General features: G+C 37.6%; 2 protein-coding genes across 3 annotated transcripts; one reads left to right on the forward strand and one right to left on the reverse strand.

Annotated features, from left to right (window-relative positions):
• Window positions 1–13,640: 13,640 nt before the first annotated feature.
• Window positions 13,641–19,516, reverse strand: tmem216 (transmembrane protein 216). 2 transcript variants are annotated; one of them, XM_042419252.1, is made up of 6 exons: window positions 19,449–19,516; window positions 16,648–16,661; window positions 16,405–16,498; window positions 15,687–15,779; window positions 13,969–14,170; window positions 13,641–13,863 (listed from the first exon to the last, which is right to left on the reverse strand). In XM_042419252.1, exons 1-6 carry the CDS (start codon window positions 19,453–19,455, stop codon window positions 13,848–13,850), a joined length of 426 nt encoding a protein of 141 aa, XP_042275186.1. In that variant the 5' UTR covers window positions 19,456–19,516; the 3' UTR covers window positions 13,641–13,847. The 2 variants fall into 2 exon arrangements, with proteins under 2 accessions (XP_042275186.1, XP_042275185.1); XM_042419251.1 differs by lacking the exon at window positions 19,449–19,516 and adding an exon at window positions 18,592–18,677.
• tmed9 (transmembrane p24 trafficking protein 9) lies at window positions 19,508–23,872 on the forward strand. The gene is made up of 5 exons (XM_042419250.1): window positions 19,508–19,684; window positions 20,593–20,693; window positions 20,843–20,968; window positions 22,406–22,552; window positions 23,433–23,872. Exons 1-5 carry the CDS (start codon window positions 19,552–19,554, stop codon window positions 23,580–23,582), a joined length of 657 nt encoding a protein of 218 aa, XP_042275184.1. The 5' UTR covers window positions 19,508–19,551; the 3' UTR covers window positions 23,583–23,872.
• The last annotated feature ends 286 nt before the right edge of the window (window positions 23,873–24,158 follow it).

The raw sequence follows: 24,158 nt of genomic DNA on the forward strand, positions 1-24,158 counted from the left end.
TGGAAAAAACATTTTAAAAAATCTCACTGTACTTGCAGAAAATAAGACTCAGTAATAACATGTTTACTTTTGGCAACACTTTACATAAAGCCCACTTTATTATCATGATATAAACAGTTAATACATGTTTTAACACACTATAAGGTAGCTGTAAGCAGATATAAGTGTTTATTAATGTATTTATCAACAACCCAGAAGTGTTTGCTGCTTATAAACAGATAACGATTGATAATATATGAAAACACAGTTGTAATATTATAAAATATTTCCTCATAGGAGAAGTTAGAGTTGTTGACAATTATTGTAAACACTCAAAATATTCTTATATCTGCTTATATTTGTGCCAATACAATTATTTCTGATATATAAACACTTTGTTTTCTTTATACTTTTACATTATTTAATATGTCGTCTGAACTCGAGCTGCTGAACCAGAACTCTGTACAACACACATACATACACAGACCTCATTAAAAATCTCATTAACATTTGTAACTCTGTTAACTGGTATAAATCCAGACTTGGATCAGAACCATGTTGTGTGTCTCGCTTCATATGTTTAGATAAGAACGGGAGTTTTCTGAAAACTCATCTAATATTGTTGTTTATTCAATATTTATGTGTTTTTGGCCTTTAATGAACATCGTTTCACATAAATCCTAGAGTTTTGCGGACCAAAATCACATCTCGACAGAGGAGACGCCATCTAGCGGTCGTAGTGACTGTGAGGCGGAGCAGTGATGCAGTTCAGATGACGGAGGAGGCTTTAACCCGACAGGAGACGCTGTTCATTTCCTGTTTCCAACTGCAAGTCGGGACAGTTGAAGACCGATGAAAGAAACGCTGCGGGACAGAGGCTCGACAGGAAGTGATGTCATGACTTCGGCTCTCTATAAAGGTGTGGTCACATGACATTTCCAGTCTCCAGTCAATGAAATTTCCCCACACTCGGGATCAAAAAATGTAAAAGATGGCACATTTCTCATGCGGGTAATAAATAAATAATGATGATAGTGATCAACAGTGTATAAAAGTGATGCTCGTAGTCTGGTAGTGTGATAAAATACTAGAAATACTATAATAATAACTTCTCCATTTCCAAACACAGACCAGCAGTGTTCCTATTGGCTCAAAGATGAACAAAGCTGCCGTCTGGACACCGAAACAGGAAACACACACTTGCATCCGTCAGAAATGTAACGTGACTGCACCTTTAAGATGACGAATCTGACCAAATATGTTGGCTCTCAGTATTTTGACAGATCTTGTTATTAAAAAGTTTTGAGCTCTGTTTCTATTGAAGATAAATGTTTTGCTACATTTAATCAGTGCTGAATTTGAACAGCTCCTGACCTCTGACCTCTTTCATCCTTCGCCTCCCATCATCCCTCTGTGCGTCTGTGCCTCTGTTGACAGAGCATTAGAATATGATTTCAGGCTACTTCATTTTTTTTTTTTTTTTTTTTCCTTCCCGCCTGCGCCGCTGTAAACATAAATCACAGCGAGTCGAGCCCAGAGCTCATATAAATGTCAGGATAGACAGCGGAGCTCATAAACCTCTAATTTGATCTTTATTCATCTGGGACAAGGCATGAATAAAAGCTCACCTAGTAAATCATCATTTTCTGCTCTCTGTCAAAACAGCTGAGAGAGAGCGATTCATCCATCCATCTGTCTCTGGAAGCCCCGCCTCCCGCCGCTCGTTAGGCAGCTCCACTTCTGATTGGCCGCTTCCTCCCTCGTTAAGCATGCACGCTACAGAGCGTCAGCATAGTAATTAAAGACCTTTATTTAGCTGGTTAATTATAAATGATGACTTATTTGATGCATTTAGAAAATAATTTTGAACGTGATGCTTTTAAACGATTAGAAAAAGTTTATAATGATTATTAAATGTGCTGATTAAAAGTTTTATTTAATTATTCCGTCTTTAAATGAAGAATGATGACTGAATGTTTACCTTCTTTTCCCGCGTGCGTCTTCTGATCGTATTGATCATTTTACACGTCACAGATCATTTATCTCCTGCTTCACATGTGACAGTTTATTGTCAGCATTTTATTAGTAAGTAACAGCAGCTCTGATTGGTCGGCTGCTGTTATTGTTGGCTATATTTACTCCTTGAAGCCAAAAGAACAATAAAACTGTGATTTATACTGTGCAAGAAAATAATAGAAGGGATGATACAGTAAAAAGACAAAGAATATCAGGGCCAGATTAACCCTCTATGGGACCTGAGGGGTAAAAAACACACTTCTGGGCCCCTAAGATCATATCCTCTTTTTTCCTTTTCTGGTGTAAATTTGTAGATAAATTATGGGGTGATTTCAGTATTTTTTTAATAATCAAAATACTGTAAATTCTCATACAAAAGCTGGTATTCAAATAGAGGTCAAATCTCAAATATGAGCACAAACGAATAGAGATAAATAAAAGAAAAAAACAACATGGTGGGAGTTGTCTTTCCATCAGTACCGTTCTGCTGCTCTGTTTATATTTTTAACAGAAATAATGTTTTTATACTCTGTACTTTTTTAACACCATTAAGCTACCATCAACGAAACAAGACTTCCTGATGTTTCTTCACATTCAAAGTCTACCTACAGAGAGCTGATGTCACTTCCTGTTCCTGTTATTAGTCTTTAGAGCCGTTTCTAAACAAACTAACGTGACCAAACTCTTCATAATGAAGGAACACGTCACCCAGTGCAGCGGTTTGGATCACTGACGTGTTTTAAATAGTTTTTGGACAACAACGGGGGTCTACAGCACATAGGAATAATATATATCAGGCTTTGGATACTCACATAATACTTGTCAGTGAATCAATTCATTGTTGGCTCTGCACATGAGATTTGTTGACAGTAAAAGAACATATTAAATCATCAATCATATGCTTTAACCACGCTAGTAGTATGACTCTAGGGACGGCAATGTCGTTAGCTCCACCACTTTAGTCCAGATTGAAATATCTCAACAACTATTTTTCAATGCTTTGCCATGAATTTGGTACAAACATGCATGATCTTCCACTATAACTCCATCACATGAGTCTGAGGTGTCAGCAAGCCTAAACAAAGACCTGGACATCAGAAATACATCAGAAAGTGGGCTGATGCCTAGAAGGTTGTCTTTGAGCCCACAGAGGAATAAAGAGCCGAAGTCATGACATCACATCCTGTTAGTCTCTGTTCCACCAGCTTCTGTAACTCGATGCAATCTCTGATTGAAGGAAACTGAATCCTTCATGATTTTAATGAAGTTTTCTTTACAGTTACAGTTTGACTTCAGCTCTCTATAAAGAGAAGGCTGCAAGGCTTTTAATGTGAAAATTGTGGAGGAAGTGTTGAGTGTAATTAATGGGAGCTTATTATGGTTCAGAGGATGAAGGCCTGACATGACTCCTGTTGTACTGAAGGAGTTAGTGTTGTGAAAATGAACATAATAGTGAATTTATCAAAACATCGGGTCAAAATGAAGGAAGAGTTGAGTTTGTTTAAACAGCAGAAAGTAGAAATGAACGTCTGACTCGAATATAAACCTGAATTAGATGAAGGTTTGCTTCTCTCTGACACTGACGTAAATAAGTCTCTGATGGATCAGGTCTATGATGGAGCAGGTCTCTGATGGAGCAGGTCTCTGATGGATCAGGTCTCTCTCTGATGGATCAGGTCTCTGATGGAGCAGGTCTCTGATGGAGCAGGTCTATGATGGATCAGGTCTCTCTGATGGAGCAGGTCTCTCTGATGGAGCAGGTCTCTGATGGAGCAGGTCTCTGATGGAGCAGGTCTATGATGGATCAGGTCTCTCTGATGGAGCAGGTCTCTGATGGAGCAGGTCTCTGATGGATCAGGTCTCTCTGATGGAGCAGGTCTCTGATGGATCAGGTCTCTCTGATGGAGCAGGTCTCTGATGGAGCAGGTCTCTGACAGAGCAGGTCTATGATGGATCAGGTCTATGATGGAGCAGGTCTCTGATGGAGCAGGTCTCTGATGGATCAGGTCTCTCTCTGATGGAGCAGGTCTCTCTCTGATGATCAGGTCTCTCTCTGATGGAGCAGGTCTCTGACGGAGCAGGTCTCTGATGGAGCAGGTCTCTGATGGAGCAGGTCTCTGATGGAGCAGGTCTCTCTGATGGATCAGGTCTCTCTGATGGAGCAGGTCTCTGATGGATCAGGTCTCTCTCTGATGGATCAGGTCTCTCTCTGATGGAGCAGGTCTCTGATGGATCAGGTCTCTCTCTGATGGAGCAGGTCTCTGATGGATCAGGTCTCTCTCTGATGGAGCAGGTCTCTCTGATGGATCACGTCTCTCTGATGGATCAGGTCTCTGATGGATCAGGTCTCTGATGGAGCAGGTCTCTCTCTGATGGAGCAGGTCTCTCTGATGGAGCAGGTCTCTGATGCAGCACGTCTCTGATGGATCAGGTCTCTCTGATGGAGCAGGTCTGTGATGGATCAGGTCTCTCTGATGGATCAGGTCTCTAATGGAGCAGGTCTCTCTATGATGGAGCAGGTCTCTGATGGAGCAGGTCTCTGATGGATCAGGTCTCTGATGGATCAGGTCTCTGATGGAGCAGGTCTGTGATGGAGCAGGTCTCTGATGGAGCAGGTCTCTGATGGAGCAGGTCTCTGATGGATCAGGTCTATGATGGAGCTTTTCTGACATCTACTGGTTCATCAACACAACTGCAACAAACAGATGATCAGCAAACCTCAAACACAGCTGGACTTGATGTTTTGTTGAAGATCCACAAATGAAAAAAAACAGAAATATTAATAAAACAATAAAAATGTATCATCTTTATCCAGACGAATAGATTCTAATAGTGATAGAAGAAGTATTTTACTGTTTTACCACAGTGTCAATAAGTAAAACACAGGAAGTGTTATTAGCAGATATAATTAAATCAAATGTTAATGTGTATATTAATATCCATCATATGAGTCAATGATTATTATTGATAAATTAACATGTAAGCAACATTTTAATACCGCAGCTTGTTGAGGAGAAGTTATTTTTAACTAATTTATATACATTCGGATCCTTTAATCTTTAACAATGCATCAGATTTCATAAACTGTTTGTGTGTTTTGTCTGTAAAATATTAATCTGCAAAGTAACAGAAGCTGTCAGATAACATAGTGGAGTAAAAAAAAGTACAATAAATCACACTGAGATGTACTAAAGTAGGAGTATAAAGTGTCATAAAAAAGGAAATACTCAAGTAAAGCACCTTATAATCATCATTTTGTCAATTTAACAAAGTATAACAGGAACCTAAATGACAAGGAAAATGACACAAGTACCTATGAAAATGATTAATAAAAATTGAAAATAGAAATAAAGTATAAATGTAAAAAATATTGTTTCACTGTGAAAAAAATGTATGAAATAAAAGTGTAATACAGTCTGTTTGAACATAAAGTTATTTTACCCAAATGTGTTTTTGTGTTTGCCTGAAAATCACTGAAAATATTAATAATTCACTGTTTTAAAAGTTTCTTTACATGTTATGATATTTAAATAACGTCATGATGAAAACATGATGGCCGCTCGTTGAACCACAGCTTCTAGTTTGTAGAGATGAAAGTAATCGATTCATTGACTGGTCGATCAAAGGACAAATAATCAGCAATAATTTTAATAACCAATTAATCGTGTCGGTGATTTTTCAAGCAAAAAACACCAAAAACCTTCTGGTTCCAGTTGTTTTTCTGCTGTTCTCTGTTATATCATCATAACTGAATATATATAGTCAGTCAAACAAGACAAGATACTTGAAGACGTTGTCTTAAAAGTAATCTGTAGAGTAATCAATAATGAAAATAATCATTAGTTGCAGCCCAACAAGTTTGATCAAACCTGGCTGAGTAACAGAGGAATGTAACTGAATATTTCTACTATTAATAAATTATAAAGTAACCTAAATAACGAGCGAGCGACTCTCCGCTGTGTTCGGTCTGAGCCTCACTGAAGGAAACACAACATTAGCTGCTGAATTATTTCTCTCATGTTTCTGCCAAGTTGTTCGGAGCTGCAGGGTTTTTTTCCTCAAAAGACAAACAAACAAAAAGAAAAGCTAAAAATAAAGAAAGTCCAGCTGCAGGAGATCAGCTCAGACTTCAGCCAAACACAAGATGGACAGTCAGTGTGTTTAGAACATCAACATGTTTCCCATCAAACTATAGTCTGTTTCTATGTGGGATACATGGGCTGAAGGTACAGAAAACATGAACTACTATTACTAATAATAATAATAAGAAGAAGAAGAAGAAGAAGAAGAAGAAGAAGAAGAAGAAGAAGAAGAAAAAGAAGAGGAGGAAGAAAAGAAGAAGAAGAAGAAGAAGAAGAAGAAGAAGAAGAGGAAAAAGAAGAAGAAGAAGAAGAAGAGGAAAAAGAAGAAGAAGAAGAGGAAAAAGAAGAAGAAGAGAAAGAAGAAAAAGAAGAAGAAGAAGAAGAGGAGGAGGAAGAAGAAGAAGAAGAAGAGGAGGAGGGAGAAAAAGAAGAGGAAGAAGAAGAGGAAGAAGAAGAAGAAGAGGAAAAAGAAAAAGAAGAAGAAGAAGAAGAAGAAGAACATGTTGTTCTCAGAAGTTTTTGTTTTTATTTGTTCTTTCCAGGCTGTCAAAATGATTTTGGTGTTTTGGTTTAATAATAAAGTCATAATAGCAAATTATTGTTGTATTAATGAAAAGTCTAATAAAAAAGAGAAGCATCTACGTTTAATGTACCTGCAGGCAAACACTAATAGGTAAGTTATGATTAAATAAATAATACATTTAATGAAGTATAAATAAGTTAAATCCTCAGTTATTAACCCTGAAGTCAAAAAGGTATTAAGGTACAACTTTGTTTAATGATGTTTAATTTGTCAAAAACATTAAATCAAGACTTTACAAAATATGTAATTTTTATATTTACATACATTTTGTGTCAATAATAATAATAATTACAATATATTATAAATAATAATGATGAAAAAACACATAGTAGTAAATCAAAACTACAAATATATATACACATATATTTAAATATATTTGTATAATATGTATAAATGTATATGTTCATAGACATATACTTATACCATCCTAACAAAAAAAAATAGAATTTTTTTTTTTTAAATGAAACTTTTTGACAAATGAATAAATAAATAAATGACATTCAGGTACAGTATTATCTTATACTGCATAAACCTTTCTCTGCATTTCAAAAAATATACAAAATAAATAAAGATTAAAAAAGAAAGGTATGACTCACAGAAAGCATCTCCAAAAACCTGGTAAAGCACCTGCAACATATAATATTTTTATACTTATTCTGCACTGATATGACCGGAGGAACCTGAAACAGAGTTCAGACAAACAAACAATAAGAGGAAACACAACCTAAAGACTGATGAAATATACAATACAAGAAGAAGATAAACAATCAAGAAGAGTCAGTTTTAGATTAAAATGTGACCAAAACAGCCTGATAATAATAATTCAATTCAAACAAAAAAAAAAAAACAGCAAAAAATGTGCAGATGAAAAACATCCATGCATACATACACATAAAACACATACACATACAAACATACTGTACAAATACGTGTGTTAATTTAAGGACAACAGTGTTGCAGCAGCTGTAAGATCAGCAGGCAAACTGTTCTGTTCTTTAGGTGCATAAATACTGAAAGTCATCTCACCAGACTCTGAACGTGCTGCAGACACACGGAGGAGATCTCTACCTTGTGAGCGCAGAGAGATGTGCTGCTGTTATAAACTAACAGCATGTCTGAGATGAACTGTGGAGTCAGACCAGTGAGTGCTTGTAAACCAAGAGGAGGATTTTAATTTGTATTCTGAAAACAACAGGAAGTCGGTGAAGGATCCAGAGGACTGAAGCTACTGATCTAATGAAAATGTTTCAGCTTTTCTAAAGGAAAGAAAGAAACTAAAGAAACACTTTATGAGGAAAATATTGGCTAATCAAAGACTCAGACAGGACTTCAGCTCTCATATGTAAATACAATGTTATGATTGTATGTAAATATATTCAGTGATGTTTTATACGGGACTTTTCAAATCATTTCCTCAACTTTTCCAAGAAGTTTTCTGCTAAAAAAAAACCAATGTAATTTGGTGCAAACAAAGGGAAAACAATGCAATGTGATGTTTTTGAAAGAAGCAAAAACCCAAGTTTCATTCATTTTTCATCTATTAATAGAAACATTTTTAAATATAAAGTATATGTATACAACACATTGTTAAAGATGAAACCAGTGGTTTCCAACCTTTTTGAGCTTTTGACGTCTTACAAAAAGCAGTGTGTAGTCGGGGTCACATTTCACATGTCTATGAGTTGTTAACAGCTCCACCAAATAGTGATTTTTCCCTCTAAACTTCTCACATGCTTTCATTTCAATAAATGTTCAAATGATCCAATATTTCAGCAAAAAATCAAAGATTAGAGAAAAAGTCCAAAAACTGAAAACAGATTTGTGTATCAGAACTTTGTTTTTTCTTCTTTCCTCTCCCATTAATCATCTCACCACCCCTCAGATTTATCTGCTGACCCTTTGGAGGGGCCCGACCCCTAGGTTGGGAACCACTGGACTAAACTAGCTAACTGTATATAAAGTAGTGTAAACTAGCTCCACCTCCAGCAGCTACAACAGTAACATGCTGCTCTAACACTGATGCTTCACTATTAATAATCTAATGATGTCATATATAATAATATATCAGTCAGAGGGACCAAACCACTACTTTTACTGCAATACTTTAACTACATCATAATACTTGTAATGGAGTATTTTTATATTGCTGCATTGGTACTTTTACTGAAGTAAAGGATCTGAGTAGGGGAGACCGGGGATGGTTGTAACATTTCTGACATCTCTGTCTGTAGCTTAGAGCTCTTTTAAACCAGCGCATTCAAAATGTGATGCAAACTAGTGACATGTGTCTGCTATTGAATGGTGCAGCTGTTATCTGTGCAGCACAAACAGAAAACGTATGGTTTAGTCTCAAACACAAGGAGTGAAATGTTACAATTGACCTCATAGTCTGGGTTAGTTGTAACATACCCTGGAGTGAAATGTCACATTATGAAATAAAGATTACGACAAAAACTTAAGATATTGAAAACTTTTTATTTAACACTTAAATGACTTTTTAACATAATTGGGATGTGTTTGCATGTGTGTGTGTGTGTGTCACACAAGCATTTGAACATAATAATAAAACTGAAAAAAATGTGCACCAGCTTCATCAACTGAACATTAGTGTGTCTGTGTGTGCCAAAGTATGTTAGTCACCGTCGGAGTCACAGTGGTGACAGATGTTTCATGGGCCCACAGACTACAAGTCATACACCGAACTCAATCTTCCTTCCGCGCTCTTTTACATCATTTGATGCTCTCTTCAAAATGTTATGAGACACCCCCCTGTCAGTCTTTCTCTTCCAGGACCTGGCATACTGAAATTCAAAGTAAACATATAAATACAGTGAAATGTTTTGCTTGGGGTAGATTGCAACATTTTTCCACATGTTATTACAACTAACCCAGACTCTTGTAGCCATGAACTAGCTTACCTTACAGCTAGCAACTGAAACATTAGCACTAACAACATAATTAACATGATTTAAGTTTGATGAGTTTATCTACAAAGCAGGCAATGCTATCACAAAAATAAATGAAGTAAAAAAAAATTACTTTCTTACCTCAAAATTAGTTTTTTCCTTCTAAAATCAGCTGTGTGTGTCTGCCGCAGGGTGTTACTTCCTCACATGGGGAACAAGGGCTAAACTGAGCATGTGCAGAGTGAATCAGGTGATTTGTAACTTGTTCCTGATTGGAGAATTTGAAAGTGTTACAACCATCCCCGGTCTCCCCTACTTCTTCCAGCGCTGTGACTGGTTTTATGATGCTGTTGGGACTGTTGTTGTTGTTGTCTCACTGACAGAGAAAGTTTAAGGTGTGACTTACTGAGATTTCATCCTTTATGAATCATCCTCGTAGCTGCTTCCGCTACTAAAATGTGACCCGACATGTTTGTAAACCGAGGAGCGTTTAAGATCCGACCTCTCAGAAAACGTCACCATGTTGAGTGTTTTGTGAGTTTCTGTTGAAAGTTTCCCTGCAGGCTGACGGCTGCGGACGCTCTGTGCAGATGAAACTACAGTTATGAGCAGAGAGGTCGGTGTTCAACAAAGTGGCACAATTTAATTTGTGTGGCAGGAACTGTGCAGCTCCGATAGACTCAGTAATGAAACCTCTCAGCTTTAAGTTCTGTCTACTTTATATTCACAAAGAGAAAAACGAGCGAGGCAGCCATCGTGGAGACATGCAAATACACTGATCTCTTTAATACGAGCTTCACCCAATTGGACGGCGACTTTGACAAGCAGAACAAATGCCCTGCGAGCACAAACACGCGCAGGTCAGGAGGAGCGGCGCTGATGGCCGAGGCAGAATTCTACTTTCTTTATCCTCTTTTCAACGCTGGCAGTCACATTCTGCCTGTTCGCTTACTGTTAAATTAGTCATCTGAGATTAGAGACGGCTTAAGGAAGAAAAGTTTCCCTCCAAAAAGTTGATAAAGCTTTGCGACTTAATGTATATTGAACATATGCAAAAATAAAATGTGAGGAAGGAAGTTTTGTCTTTATGGGGAAAGTTTCTGTGAACTTTTTTACGAGATTAAAAATATCCATTTTGAAAAAGCTGTTTATTCATTTCAGCTCTGCTTCCTCTCGTTCCTTTTCTTTTGTGAGATGTTCAGATGGATATTAATCTCATGTCTTTGTGTCTTAATCTTAGACATTTTTTGGGGGGGAAAATATTTTCTCGTTTGTTTCCCTGTCGAGAGTTAGATGAGAACATCGATACCACTTTTATCTCCGTCTGATGATTATGGAGCCTGGAGGTGATTGGCTGAGCTTAACATAAACAGACCAACACGTCCTCGTAATTAAACGACCACATAGGTGGATTATACCTGCACTCTATCAGTGCTTTCTAAAACCGTCTGTTAGACAATAATGATGTGGTTCAGGTCTGGTTAGGTTTAGGGAAAGATCCTGGTTTGATCACTTGGAATGTTTAAAGTTCCTACTTCCTTAAAGTTAGGCAACTTTCGTTGTCATGGCAATAATTGTAGTTGAATATGGAAACGTGTCACCGTATATAAACGTCGTCTGAACTGTGTCACTTCTTCAGGTCATAATTATATGAATACTGTCGTTGCTGGACAGACAGACAGAGTCAGGCTGGCTGTTTTCCCCTGAAGCTCATCAACTCTTGGATCTACAGACATCATTAGAGCCACAATTCGATTACAGATAACCAATCAATTGTTTCACTTATTTATTAGCACATACTCAGAGTTCAACACATGAGAGGGGTCTGTTGGCAAAAATAAAAGCAAAAATATAAAAACATTTTCTGGTTCCGGAGCTCAAATAGAAGATTTGCTGTTTTTCTTTGTCATATATGACAGAAAGTTGAATATTTTTACATGTTGAACTTTGAACTGTCAGAATATTCCTTCAAATACAGAAAACACAAACACATGTTTTTGTATTTACAGCATGTTTGTTTATTTGTTTGTGTTTTGTCTCACTTTGCATGTGTTGTCAAATCGATGAAGATGTTTTAAACATGTAAAATCTTTGGTCTGGTTAAGACGGCAGGGACATAACTCACTCCCCGAGGTATTGATGAGCATCAGAGGCGTCTCTGATGTGTTGAACTCTGAGTCTGTGCCCATAAACTCTGGACGGAGGTCGCCTGTAGGGTTTCTTTGTGTGAGCACAATCGTTATAAACATTAATTTGTCCCTTTATCAGTTAAACTTGTTAAAGTTTCTATATGTAGGAATCAGAAATTCCTTCTCGTGGTCGTTAAATGATCTGCAGTCAACATCCAGATGCTCACATGCTCGCGGTGGGAGACTGTTGCAGGTAATATCTTTATTCTCGCTTCTCATAATTACATAAAAGATCCCCCCCCCTTTTTTTATCGTGATGTTGTTATTGCAGGAGTCCCTTGAAGTTCTCCTGAGGGAGACAATAAAAGCGACCTCGACCTTTTCTTTATTTGCAGTGTGTTGAGTTTTCAGTGACGCTGCAGAACTGAAGGCTTCACTGAGCATCATGGATGACATGTTTTCACTTTTCTTTTATTGAGAAAATGATTAGCAGGTTAATTGACCACATGAAGTATTGATGTTCAGGAAAGCAAATTAGCATATTTTCCAAAATTTCAAACTATTTTTTAAAATTTCTCTTCATTGAGACTAAAGAACTCAAACCATGAAACATTAACATCATTGACCAGTGTATAATCAGCATATTTAGTCCTGGTTATATCTCTAGTCTCTATTCTTTTTTATCTATACGCAGGTGACAAATGAAAGGAAAAACCAACATTCAGTGTGTCAGTAAGGTGTTTGACCACCACGTGCTGCTCCTTGTTATTGATTCTACAGTCTCTGAACTCTACTGGAGGGATGAACTTTTGAATTTCATTCGGTGTTTTGATGACGGTGGTCTCTTTTATTTGGATCAGACCTTCTTCAAGACCAACAATCAGTTGTTGGTCCTGCTTTAGTTTCTTTCAGACAGCGAGCAGTTGAAACACAACGTCAGTGTTCTGTACTTTGTATCGGAGGCAGCAGAGAGCAACGACACTGCTGCAACTCCAGACTACCTCTGATAATACCAACGAAGAAGTACACAGACCCTTAACTAAAGTAGAAGCAGCAATAAGACAATGTTACAAGTAAAAGTCTTACATCCAGAATTCAACTTGAGTAAAAGTTTTGCCAGCACAATGTATCAAAAGTAAAAGTTCTCACTGTGCAAAATGGCCGAGTGTTCAGTTATGTTGCCTTCGAGGTCCCAGACAGATGATATATTTTATGATGTTACGTTACGATGAAGAGTTAAACGCCACCTGCTGTCTGTTCATCCACAAAACCAAATCCTTATAAATGAAGAACCTTCAACACTTCATTCAAATCTCTTTGTAAGTGTCCAGACGAGGTAAGAGACGAGATGATCATCTTCAGTTATTACTGTGCTCTGAGCAATAAACCAACAAACTCTTTTTTTTTGTCTTATCTTGTTGTAACTGGATGATACCTGCAGACACTACTCAGGGCAGAAAAAGTGCTTCCCTCCTCTGCATGTTTTTCAAAAAAATAAAAATTGTCATTTCATGTGTTTTAACAGTTTTTTTTACAGTTAATATTTTCCTGAAAAGACACTTGAACATCAACAATCAATAATAAGATGGTAAAGCGTTCGGAGCCAAACACATAATCGCTGTGTTTACGAGCATGAAGAGGATAAGAATATACTTTAGATTGTGCACACAGCCTGTAAACACTGTATAGATTCAAGCAGAAGCACATCTGTCCCAGCAGACAAACATTAATGTGAAATAAAAGATGGAAACAAGGTGACTGAAGCTCCTCCTGTGTATGATGTGGAGTCAGAAGGTTTTTGTTCTGCAGATGAAGCGTTTTTGACCACTGATGTACCTGCAGCTCAGTGATGAAAGGATCAGATACAGACCAGGATTTATAAAACCAGTGTTGATCCATTAAAGGAAAATTCCGTCTTATTCACAAAGTTTTTCTTTGAACAATAATTTATTTACAGAAATGCGTTGATCTCAAACAGTTTGTATAAAACAGTAGAAAACATTGTATCAAACTGATTCACATTTACATTTATGAAAATAAACAAAGTTTAATATTTACAAAGTGTCATCTACAGAAAGATTTGTACATTTTTCTTCATGATTCCACTGCTGACGTCTTCATGCTCCGTGTTCCAGGTGAACCTTCATCCTCTTCAGTACACTTTGGACCTGCGAGAACAGAAAACATAAAGGCACAAAAACCAATAACTCGAATATTTCCAGATGCAGAAGAATAATTACAGATTTTGATTGAAGCGAGAACCCTCTCATCACCTGGAGAAAGCAGAGACGGAGACGAGGCCGAGCAGGAACTCGAGGGCGTAGAAGCAGAGCAGCACGGCGCTGAGGAGGAACTCCAGCCGCAGGACGAAGGTCTGCAGCAGCAGGTAGTAAACGGCCAGCGCGGCGCAGGGCAGCAGGATGAAGAGCGACACCGCCGACGCCAGAGAGCGTTCACACAGGTTCCCCTTCCAGCCTGGACCGGGACACCGAGACGGTCAGCACACAGGATCTGATTATTGTTCAGCATGAAAACCAAACTTTTACCGTCTCACCGGTTTTAACTAGACGACATCTGGACATATATAAACCAGCTTTGTTTCCAGCTTCAACACGAGATCATTTAGGATCTACATCACAGACGCTGAAACGATCCGTCCATCGAAAGAAAAATGATCAGCAACAATTTTAATAATCGATTTTTCATGTAAAAAAACACCAAAAATCTTCTGGTTTAAGCTTTTTAATGTGAGGATTTTTCTGCTTTTCTCTGTTTTATATGATTGTAACTGAACATCTTCAGGTTTTGGACTAAACAAGATATTTGAAGACGTTTTCTTCGGCTCTGAGAAATTAATGGACAGTTTTTCATGACTTTTATAGATTTAACAATAATCAAAATAATTCTTAGTTGCAGCCTTAAAGGTTTTATAACCTCATTTTTCTCAGTCCACAGACAATATACAGAGAATATTAGAGCAGGAAGTAACAATCATCAGTTGTTTTTATTAATTGTTTCAGGTGTAAAATGTAAGAAAATTGAGAAAAATGTATCAATTTCTTTTTAAAGAAAGTTCAGTTGTTTAGTTTATATGAAGTGCAAAAACATCCAGTACAAGTTCTCAGAAGGCGACATCAGTGACATCATCAGTGACATCATCAGTGACATCATCAGTGACATCATCAGTGTCTGAAACTCTGAATTTACACTGATATGGATATAAGAAAAGCAACAAATCCTCAGACTGGAGAAGAAACCAGAGATGTTTTTTCTGGGAAGTTGATTTAAACGAATACTTGTTTGATTCATTTCTCTTAAACTACTAATTAATAATCACCTTATAGTTATAGATTTATTACACTTACATTTGCAGTTCAGTGTTTGAACTGGAATTTAAAAGGTGTTTCTGTAAACCAGCAGCATATGGAGGCAGGAAAATGATTCACTGGTATTACAGAGTACTGATAATAATTAATGGCTTCAAATGAAGACAATATTAACCCTCAAACCTGCCAGAATCTGTACAAATAACAACAATAATAATAATAATAATAATAATAATAATTAAGGACACAGCATTTGGGAGTCAGCAGCTTCTGACTGAACTCTTCCACATGTTCAACCTCACACAGCTGCATGTTGTTGCAGCAGATGTTTGGCATCTTTGCTTTAAAAATGACTAAAACAATTATTCCATTGGAATGGCTGTGAGTATTCATTCATTCATTCATTCATTCATTCATTCATTCATTCAGTTCAGACACTGCTGCTGATGGAATTAGAAAGTTTCTTCTCTGCTGCTGAAGACTGAAACGTAACCAGCAGCTGTTGTCCAGCAGATGGCAGCAGAGAAGCTGAGACATGAATCTGCCTCAAATTTTAAACCAAACATGTAGATTTGCTTCATTAATAAGGTGAAGTTTAATTTAATGCGTCTCAGTTACTGTTCGGTCAGAGGAGAGTATATCTCTGTTCGGTGTCTCAGTCTCACCGTAAAAGATCCTGAGAGTCTCGAGGCCGAGGAAGAGCACCAGCAGCACCACGTCCAGAACCAGATTATCTGACGGGTACGGGAGCAAAACACCTGCAAACAACAAAGAGAAGAAGAAAATACAAACACACAGGTTTCATGTCTAATATTAAAACGGTGAATATGAATTTAAAAAGCAAGAATGAAATTAACTTTACCAACTTAAGTTTGGAAATTAATTTTTAAAAAAAAGTCCTTTAATGATTCCCCTCTCTCATTAGGACACTCTGACCTTTGACCTCCTTCCTTCAGCTGCCTGTAGTTTTATTTTTCTTGCCACCAAAGCAAAACAAACAAAATGTTCATAAATGGTTTTGACTGTTGACGGCTCAGTCACTATCGCTGCTAATCAGTGGTGAGAAGGGTCAATCGGTGTTTCCTAAAGCCCGACACGACGTCCTCTAATGTCTTGTTTTGTCCACGACACAAAGATATTCTGTTTACTGTCGTAGAGACTAAAGAAAACAGAAAATATTCACATTTAAGAAGCTGGATTCAGAGAATTTGGACATTTTGTTTGAGATTAAAACAAACCAATCACAAGTTATCATGTGAATAAAAGCAGCTAAATGTTGGATTCCAGACGACTGCTGATGAAATCTGACCCGAAATCTGGGATGTTAAAGTGAACCGTGTGTCAGCGTGTGAACATGTGAAGGCGGCACAGCAGCTTACACACCTTTATAGATGAACATCAGGATCTCTGCCAGGTAAAAGGCAGCAAAGTACCAACAGTTCAGATACAAGAGGATTTGCAGAGGAGTGGAGGACAGCTGAGGATGACACGGTCAAGGACAACAGACACAGACAGAACAAATCAAACAGACACAGACAGAACAAATCAAACAGACACAGACAGACAGAACAAATCAAACGCAGACAGAGCAGCTGCAGCTCTACGTCAGTTTCATGTGAAGGATACGATCGGTTGGCTTCCTGCAGAGAAACAGAGAAACCAAAAATACAGCTGTTAGAGGCAAACTGATAAACACTGACAGAAATGATAAAAATAGAGCTTGTTAATAAATCAATATTATATCAACAGGAGACTAGTTTTTGTCTAAGCTGTTGGTTTATTAAAATATGGCTTAAACATTGTAACATTTTCAGGTCTTGAAAGCTGTTTTACGGTCAAGTGACACAATTTTCTGAACTCATTTAACCAAATTCTACATATAACTTTTTGACTTTTATTTATTTGTAATAGTTAAAATCAAACAAATAACATTAAAATGACAATGTGTAGGGAGATAAAAGGTATATCAGTTTATTAATCACATCTGCATAAATAACAATTAGAGCTTCTGCTGAAAAAGCTGAAAAAGCTAAAAAAAAAAAACTGAAGCTTAAACTGTGTTTTTCTTCAGATATAAGAACAGTTTTTCTCTCCAGGATAAAGTTTGTCCATGTTTGACTTTGAGGACATTTTGTACATGAATGCATCATCTCATCACAGAGCTCTGAGAGTCATTAGGAGCTGTCAGGTCCTCACTCATCACTGCACGCTGTACGCTCGTGTTGGTCGACCCGCTTTGATTCCTGTGAAACTATTACATCATCATCTAACTGCCAGTGTCAGTGGGGGCTGCTGGGGGGGTTTTAATGCTGTTTCTCAGTCCAGTTCTAGTTTAAAGGTTGTATTTTTAATCGTCATTTTATTCATGAGTTTATTATTTTATATTGACTAATGAGAAGTCTGTCTGGATTACTTGTTTTTATGTTGTTTGACTGAACTTTATGCTGCTGCCTGTCTTGGCCAGGACAAAAAAAGAGATTTTTAATCTTAGTGAGGTTTTTCTTCTTCTTTGGTCTGCAAAATGTAAGAAAAAATCCCCTTCACAGTTTCCCAAAACCTGAGTTCACACATTCATACCCAAAAGTAATCTGTTTATTATTATTTTTGGCACAAAAAGCATTAAAAAAAAATCACATTTGAGAAGCTGAGAAGCTGTTGCCGATTACTTTTCTGGTGAACTATTCAATTTTCTTCTTTTCTTTTCTCTAAACACAATATATTCACAATGGCAAAAATATATGTTATGTTAAAATATTACATAGGAAGATTAGAATTAGAAACTCTGAATTGTATCTTTTATATAAAACCAGATATGTGGTAAAACATGAATGTCATTAGTTGAAGGAATTAAAGGTGTCTGTGCAAGAACTGTCAGACTTTACATGTGTGTTAATATCTTCTGAAGACACCGATATCCATATATAAAACATAACTTAATGTACTGTTGATACTGAGGTATTTGGTTGAAAAATATTGCCACTATGTTATAAAACATCGTCACTCTACCCTGTTATGAAATCATCCAGTCAAATCTCTGATGTAATGAACATGAAACTGACTTATTTCTGCTGTCAGGAGCAATTTCAAGTTTGTCTTTTTTTTTATCTCTGGTCAGTGAAAATGTGCAGTTTGTATAATGACTATTTGCATTTGGAAACACATCTTGTCTGATGAGTAACAGCTAGTGTGAAGCTTTATGTGAAGCAGAATTTACACAAAAGTCTCTGTGTGAACAGTTACGTTCAGGAACATTAGCATCAGCTACAGAAACAGGCAGGCTTACTGTCTCCCTGGAGACTGCTCCAGTAAATGTACTTAATTACTTTCCACCGCTGCTCACTAACTTATATTAGCAGTGTAACTGTTATAACGTTAATAAGAGAAGAAGCTACATGATGATAAAAAAAAAGCTGCTTCTCGCGGGTATTTCCGACCTCGCGACGGTTTGAAGTTACGTTACGCAGTTTCCTAAATAACTTCACCGCGTTAAATACTATAATGTACAAAAAACATTATAAATAAATGTTGTATACCGTCAGATTTATGTGACACAAAGAGTGTGCGACTTACCAGGCGCCATGTCTTGTTACCATAGAAACAGCTTGGCGGAAGTGCTTCTTCTTCACTTTTGGGTTAAACAGCAGCGGTATTTCCCGCCATGCTGCCCCCTACAGCTTCAATGTCACTATGGCGCAACTGATATCAATAATATATTTTTTATTATCTTTGTTTATGGTACAAGATAAGATAGATAGATGAACATGAAACAAACAAAACAACAACAAAAATAACACAATGTTTGGTTTAATCATTTTAGATTTTCTTATTGTACAATGCATGTGTGTGTGTGTGTGTGTGTGTGTGTGTGTGTGTGTGTGTGTGTCTGTTGGGGCGGGGGGGGGGGGGATGTTTGTCTAAGGATATGGAGCGGAGGGAGAGCAAAAGGGAGAGACTATTATTGTTTTCAACTATGTACTTTACTTTCATTATATTATTCTGAGTAGTACAGTTGTATGTAGTTGTATAGTTTGGTGTAGTGTATGTTGTATAGTATGTATATTATCAAACGTCCCAGACATTTAGGATTTTGATGTTATTTTTTGTTTGTTTGTTTTATAATGCAATTATAAAATTCATTATTATTTGTTGACTTGTGTGTTTTTAATTTATCAGAAATCATAAAACTTGGTAACCATGAAAGGTTTTGTCCTTGGAAGCATCAAGTTGACAGTAAAAGGTAAACTTACTAGCTTTTTTCAAGACCTTTCAATCACATCTTTGTCCTCCTCCTCCTTTGTTTGTCAACCTTATATATTATGTATATACATACTTGTATTTTAAACCGTTTTCATAAAATAAAGACAGGGAAAAACTAAAAACTAAAAAAAAGGAAAAAGAAGACGAAATTAAAATAAGAACTACAATACCCAGCATCCTCCTGCAGCGCGCTGATTGGCCAGAGTAGTCCGATGGTTTACGTGGCACTGCTGGGTCTGCGCAGACTCAGTCGAGCTCTCTCCCGGCAGGAAGATGGTGTCGTGTGTGTTGTCGGTTTTACTCCTGAACGTTTTCTGCAGTTTCGTCTCCTCTTTGTACTTTCACATCGGAGAGACGGAGAAGAAATGTTTCATAGAGGAAATCCCTGACGAGACGATGATTATTGGTGAGGAGAAGTCAGCGGCTAATGCTAACCGCTAGCTCACCAACTTTAGCTAGTGAGCTAATCGGCTAAACGAGCTAAAGTTAAATATCTTATGTTTCTGCGTTTGTGTTTAAATCTTTAATTATTTAGTAGTGTTAGCCACATTAAAACAGCAAAATATTGATTTTTGGATGTCAAGAAAAATCGGCGCACGTTATCTGTAGAAATTATGATAAAACGCAAAGTCTGATACTGACCTGATATGAACAGTCGCTGTAATCATTCTTCCTGTTCATACTGACTATTAGAAGAATCACCTTCATATGTGCTTTCAATTTTTCAATTTAGCATCAAATTCCCTCTTTGTGTTTCCTCGGACAGTGTTTCCCTGGTCAGTATGAACAGGAGGAATGATTACAGCAAGAAAAACAGGTTTCACTGTTCATTTGGACTCCTGACTGTTGGTTTAAGACACACTTGAACAACTGTGAGTGTGTCCTTTAACTCTAATTGCAGTTTAAATACATTAAACTAGAGCTGCAACGATTAATCGATTAGTTGCCAACTATTAAATTAATCGCCAACTATTTAGACAATCAATTTATCATTTTAAGTCATTTTTTAAGGAGAAAATGTCTGATTCCAGCGCCATAAATGTGAATATTTTCTGGTTTCTTTAGTCCTATATGACAATAAACTGAATATCTTTGGGTTGTGGATAAAACAAGACATTTGAGGACGTCATATTGGACTTTGAGAACCATTTTTCACCATTTTCTGACATTTAAAAGACTAAACAGCTATTTGATACTAATTGAACTAATTCAGTTCACTGTCTATTAGTGTCTTGCAATACATGTTTTTAATTCCCTATCCCCACATACAAATGTAAAATCATAACTATGACACACCTGTCTGTCTCTCTGCAGGTAACTATCGGACTCAGCTGTATGATAAGCAGAAAGAAGAGTATCTGCCGGCCACTCAGGGTCTGGGGATGTTTGTGGAAGTCAAAGATCCTGATGACAAGGTTAGTCCCGAGCGTTTAAAGCTGTTAACGAACGAACGAATGAAACGAGAGTTTATTATCTGTTTACTTTGTATTGTGTACACATTATTATCATCATCATCAGTTGAGCGGGATTTAACGGGTTAGTTTGCTCTGCGTGTTCCCTGCAGGTGATTCTGTCCCGGCAGTACGGCTCAGAGGGAAGGTTCACCTTCACGTCACACACACCTGGAGAACACCAGATCTGCCTGCACTCCAACTCCTCCAAGTTCTCCCTGTTCGCTGGAGGCATGCTGGTGAGGTTTCCCTCCTGCAGAGCTGCAATGATTAATCAATTAGTTGTAAACTATTAAATTAATAACCAACTATTTTAATAATCAATGAACCATCTTGAGTTATTTTTTTAAAGAAAAAAAGCTAAATTTCTCTGATTCCAGCCTCTAAAATGTGAATATATTCTGTTTTTTTTTAGTCTCTATGACAGTAAACTGAATATCTTTGAGTTGTGGACAAAACAAGACGTCATCTTGAGTTTTGGGAAACATTTTTCACCATTTTATGACATTTTATGGACCAGTCGACTAATCGAGAAAATAATCCACAGATTAATCGATAATGACAAAAGTCACAAGTGTCAGCCCTCCACTCCTGTAACACTATCAGACTCTTGATGGCAAGATTTTTTTAAAAAGGATGAAAATCATTGCAGCAGAACCAAATATATCATCTTCCTCAAATTCACACATCCGTCTTCCTTGTCAAAGCCTGGCGCCTACATTACCCACAATGCAACTGTACAGATTCACGTGTGTTATGCTAGTAGCGGTGAATGTAGCCCGGAGCTGCTAGCCTCCAGCAGAGACGAGGAGCTACAGAGGTCTCACTTCTTTCTAACTCCACACCTCCAGATTTGATTACTTTTCTAACTTGTAGTCTTCAGCCTGAAACCGACGCTGACTCAAGTGACATCATCAGTGACATCATCAAAAGGTTATATACTACTTTTTGCACACAGAGAACACCTGGAAACACACTCAGGTGGAAAATACCTGCAGTTACCCTTTAAATAAAACCTGTAAAGCTGCATTCAGACACAACTTAAAGAAAAAACGTTCCTGCTGTGTTCCTCGCGTCGCAACAACACACTTCAACTCTGTGACTGGTTTCCAGTTTCCCCTCATGTCTCTGTAGGTTCACGAAGTGCACTCATGCAGGTCGTGATAACCACAAATCATTTGCTCGCACTGAAACACTCGAAGCAAATCTGTGTTTGTGTTGGTGGAGGTTTGTGTTTCGCTCTGCTGGATCGTTCAGATGCTTTTACTGCGTTTTAGGGCTGAATATCAACACTGATTCAACTCCTTGATTCAGTTACATCAGATAAACACTAATATTTGTCCTGAGAAATTATTTTACTTCAATATTCAACATGTGAGCAACACTGTTGTTACATTTCAGGATGAACTGTCGACACATTTCCTGCTTAGAAAACTGGATCAAGCAAAGCAAATGCAAATAACACGTCTATATTTATCAGACCTACGTGTGTAAAACAGTTGAGCAAGAATAATAAAAAGACCTGCATCACCTGCAAGAGCCTCATCATGATATATATTTAAAAAAATAAAAAAATATATATATACAGCAACACATAGACTGTCAGTACCTGCTGTGTCAACTCCATTCATCCAGCCCTGGTGTTACTCACTGACCTCGTGTGTGTTGTGCTGCAGAGAGTTCACCTGGACATCCAGGTGGGAGAACACGCCAACAACTACGCCGAGATCGCCGCCAAAGACAAACTGACGGAGCTGCAGCTGAGAGTGAGACAGCTGGTGGAGCAAGTGGACCAGATCCAGAAGGAGCAGAACTACCAGCGGGTCAGTCTGACTGTTCACTTCAGTTCATTACTGTTGTTTTAATGTAGACTGTCGGTCCCAGCGTTATTTTATTATTTAACCTTTATTTAACTAGGAGAAGAGTATCCTAGCAACAACAACAAGTACAAACAACAGAAAACACACAATCTCTGAATGTCAAGATGTATCAATATCAACCGATGCAGTTATAAATCATGAATAAATATCTAATAGAATCATATAAAATGTTACGTCCTACTAGACCTGCAGTGTCGATTAATCAATTAGTTGATTGACGAGCACAAACTGCAGATCATTTAACGTCATTCATGAGAATTTGCTGCTGTTCTTTGTTTCATTTGATTGAAAATTCAATATGTTTGGATTTTGGACAGAACAAAACAGACAATTTGATGACATCATCTTCAGGAAACCAAATGATTAATCGATTAATGAAGGAATTAATGAAACATGTTGTTCATCATTCAGAGAAGATTTCAGACTCATTCAAACAACCTGAAAGCTGAAAATCAAATCAAATGAATCACAGATCAGCTGCAACTAACCATAGTTATCATTATTATTATTATTATTATTATTGTTGTTGTTGTTGTTGTTGTCTTGCAAATGTTAAAAAATTGTGCGAAAATGCCATTTACAGTTTCTTTGGGCCCAAAGTGAAGCTTTTAATTTGCTTGATTTGTCTGATCAATAGTCCAAAAACTTCATGATATTTAATTTATTCATATATGACAAAGAAAACGAGGAACAAACTGAGTTTTTGGGCAGAGCTGCAGATTATTTTCATTATCAATCTGTCGATTATTTTCTGGATCAGTCGTTCATTCTGTATAATAACACGCCCCCCCCCCCCCCCCCCCCGCTGTCTGTCGTCTCTCAGTACCGCGAGGAGCGTTTCCGTCAGACCAGCGAGAGCACCAACCAGCGGGTCCTCTGGTGGTCCATCGTCCAGACGCTCATCCTGGTCGCCATCGGCATCTGGCAGATGAGACACCTCAAGAGCTTCTTCGAGGCTAAGAAACTGGTGTAAAACGTTCACCTGGGAAATGAGTATGTGTGTGTTTGTGTGTGTGTGTGTGAGAGAGAGAGTGAGAGTGTGTGTGTTTGGTCTCTACTGATTGATGCAGTACTGAGCGGCGGCGGCGGCGGTCGCTGCTGTCGGAGGAGAAACTGCAGACTGCTGAGGAAACAGGACACAGAGAAACCCAGCTGCACGATTCGACTTACAAACATCTTCAGATTATTATTATTGTTATTATCATTATCAATGTTCTCATTGTTTCCCTGTTTGTAAAGAACCCCCCCCCCCCCCCCCCCCCCCACCACCCCCCACCACCCCAAACACACATCTGCAGTAGACTAGCAGGGAAAAATGTGACTCTATTTATTACACAGAGAGATTTTACTGTTTAGATTTGGATCCAGTTCTGCTTCAACGCGACAGGAAACTAACATTTATTCGATGAGATATTTTATAGATTTGCCCTTTTTTCGTTCTTTAATTCTCTGTAACGAGTCACAGACGCCGCGTTACCCGAGATTCAGACTCACACACCAAGAAACGATCATCAGTTTAAAGCAAACGCAGTTTGGCCTCTTGAGCGAC

The sequence above is a fragment of the Thunnus maccoyii genome, chromosome 8 (genome assembly GCF_910596095.1).
Source record: "Thunnus maccoyii chromosome 8, fThuMac1.1, whole genome shotgun sequence".
Classification (NCBI taxonomy): domain Eukaryota; kingdom Metazoa; phylum Chordata; class Actinopteri; order Scombriformes; family Scombridae; genus Thunnus; species Thunnus maccoyii.

What these genes read in the sequence shown, in the direction of transcription:
- tmed9 (XM_042419250.1), top strand. Translation starts at nt 19,552, where the DNA reads ATGGTGTCGTGTGTGTTGTCGGTTTTACTCCTGAACGTTTTCTGCAGT. An exon ending in TGTTCGCTGGAGGCATGCTG is followed by an intron (nt 20,969 to 22,405) that starts GTGAGGTTTCCC and finishes GTTGTGCTGCAG; the next exon opens with AGAGTTCACCTGGACATCCA. An exon ending in AGGAGCAGAACTACCAGCGG is followed by an intron (nt 22,553 to 23,432) that starts GTCAGTCTGACT and finishes GTCGTCTCTCAG; the next exon opens with TACCGCGAGGAGCGTTTCCG.
- tmem216 (XM_042419251.1), bottom strand. An exon ending in CCTGATGTTCATCTATAAAG is followed by an intron (nt 15,780 to 16,404) that starts GTGTGTAAGCTG and finishes TGTTGTTTGCAG; the next exon opens with GTGTTTTGCTCCCGTACCCG. An exon ending in GACTCTCAGGATCTTTTACG is followed by an intron (nt 14,171 to 15,686) that starts GTGAGACTGAGA and finishes GTCCCGGTCCAG; the next exon opens with GCTGGAAGGGGAACCTGTGT.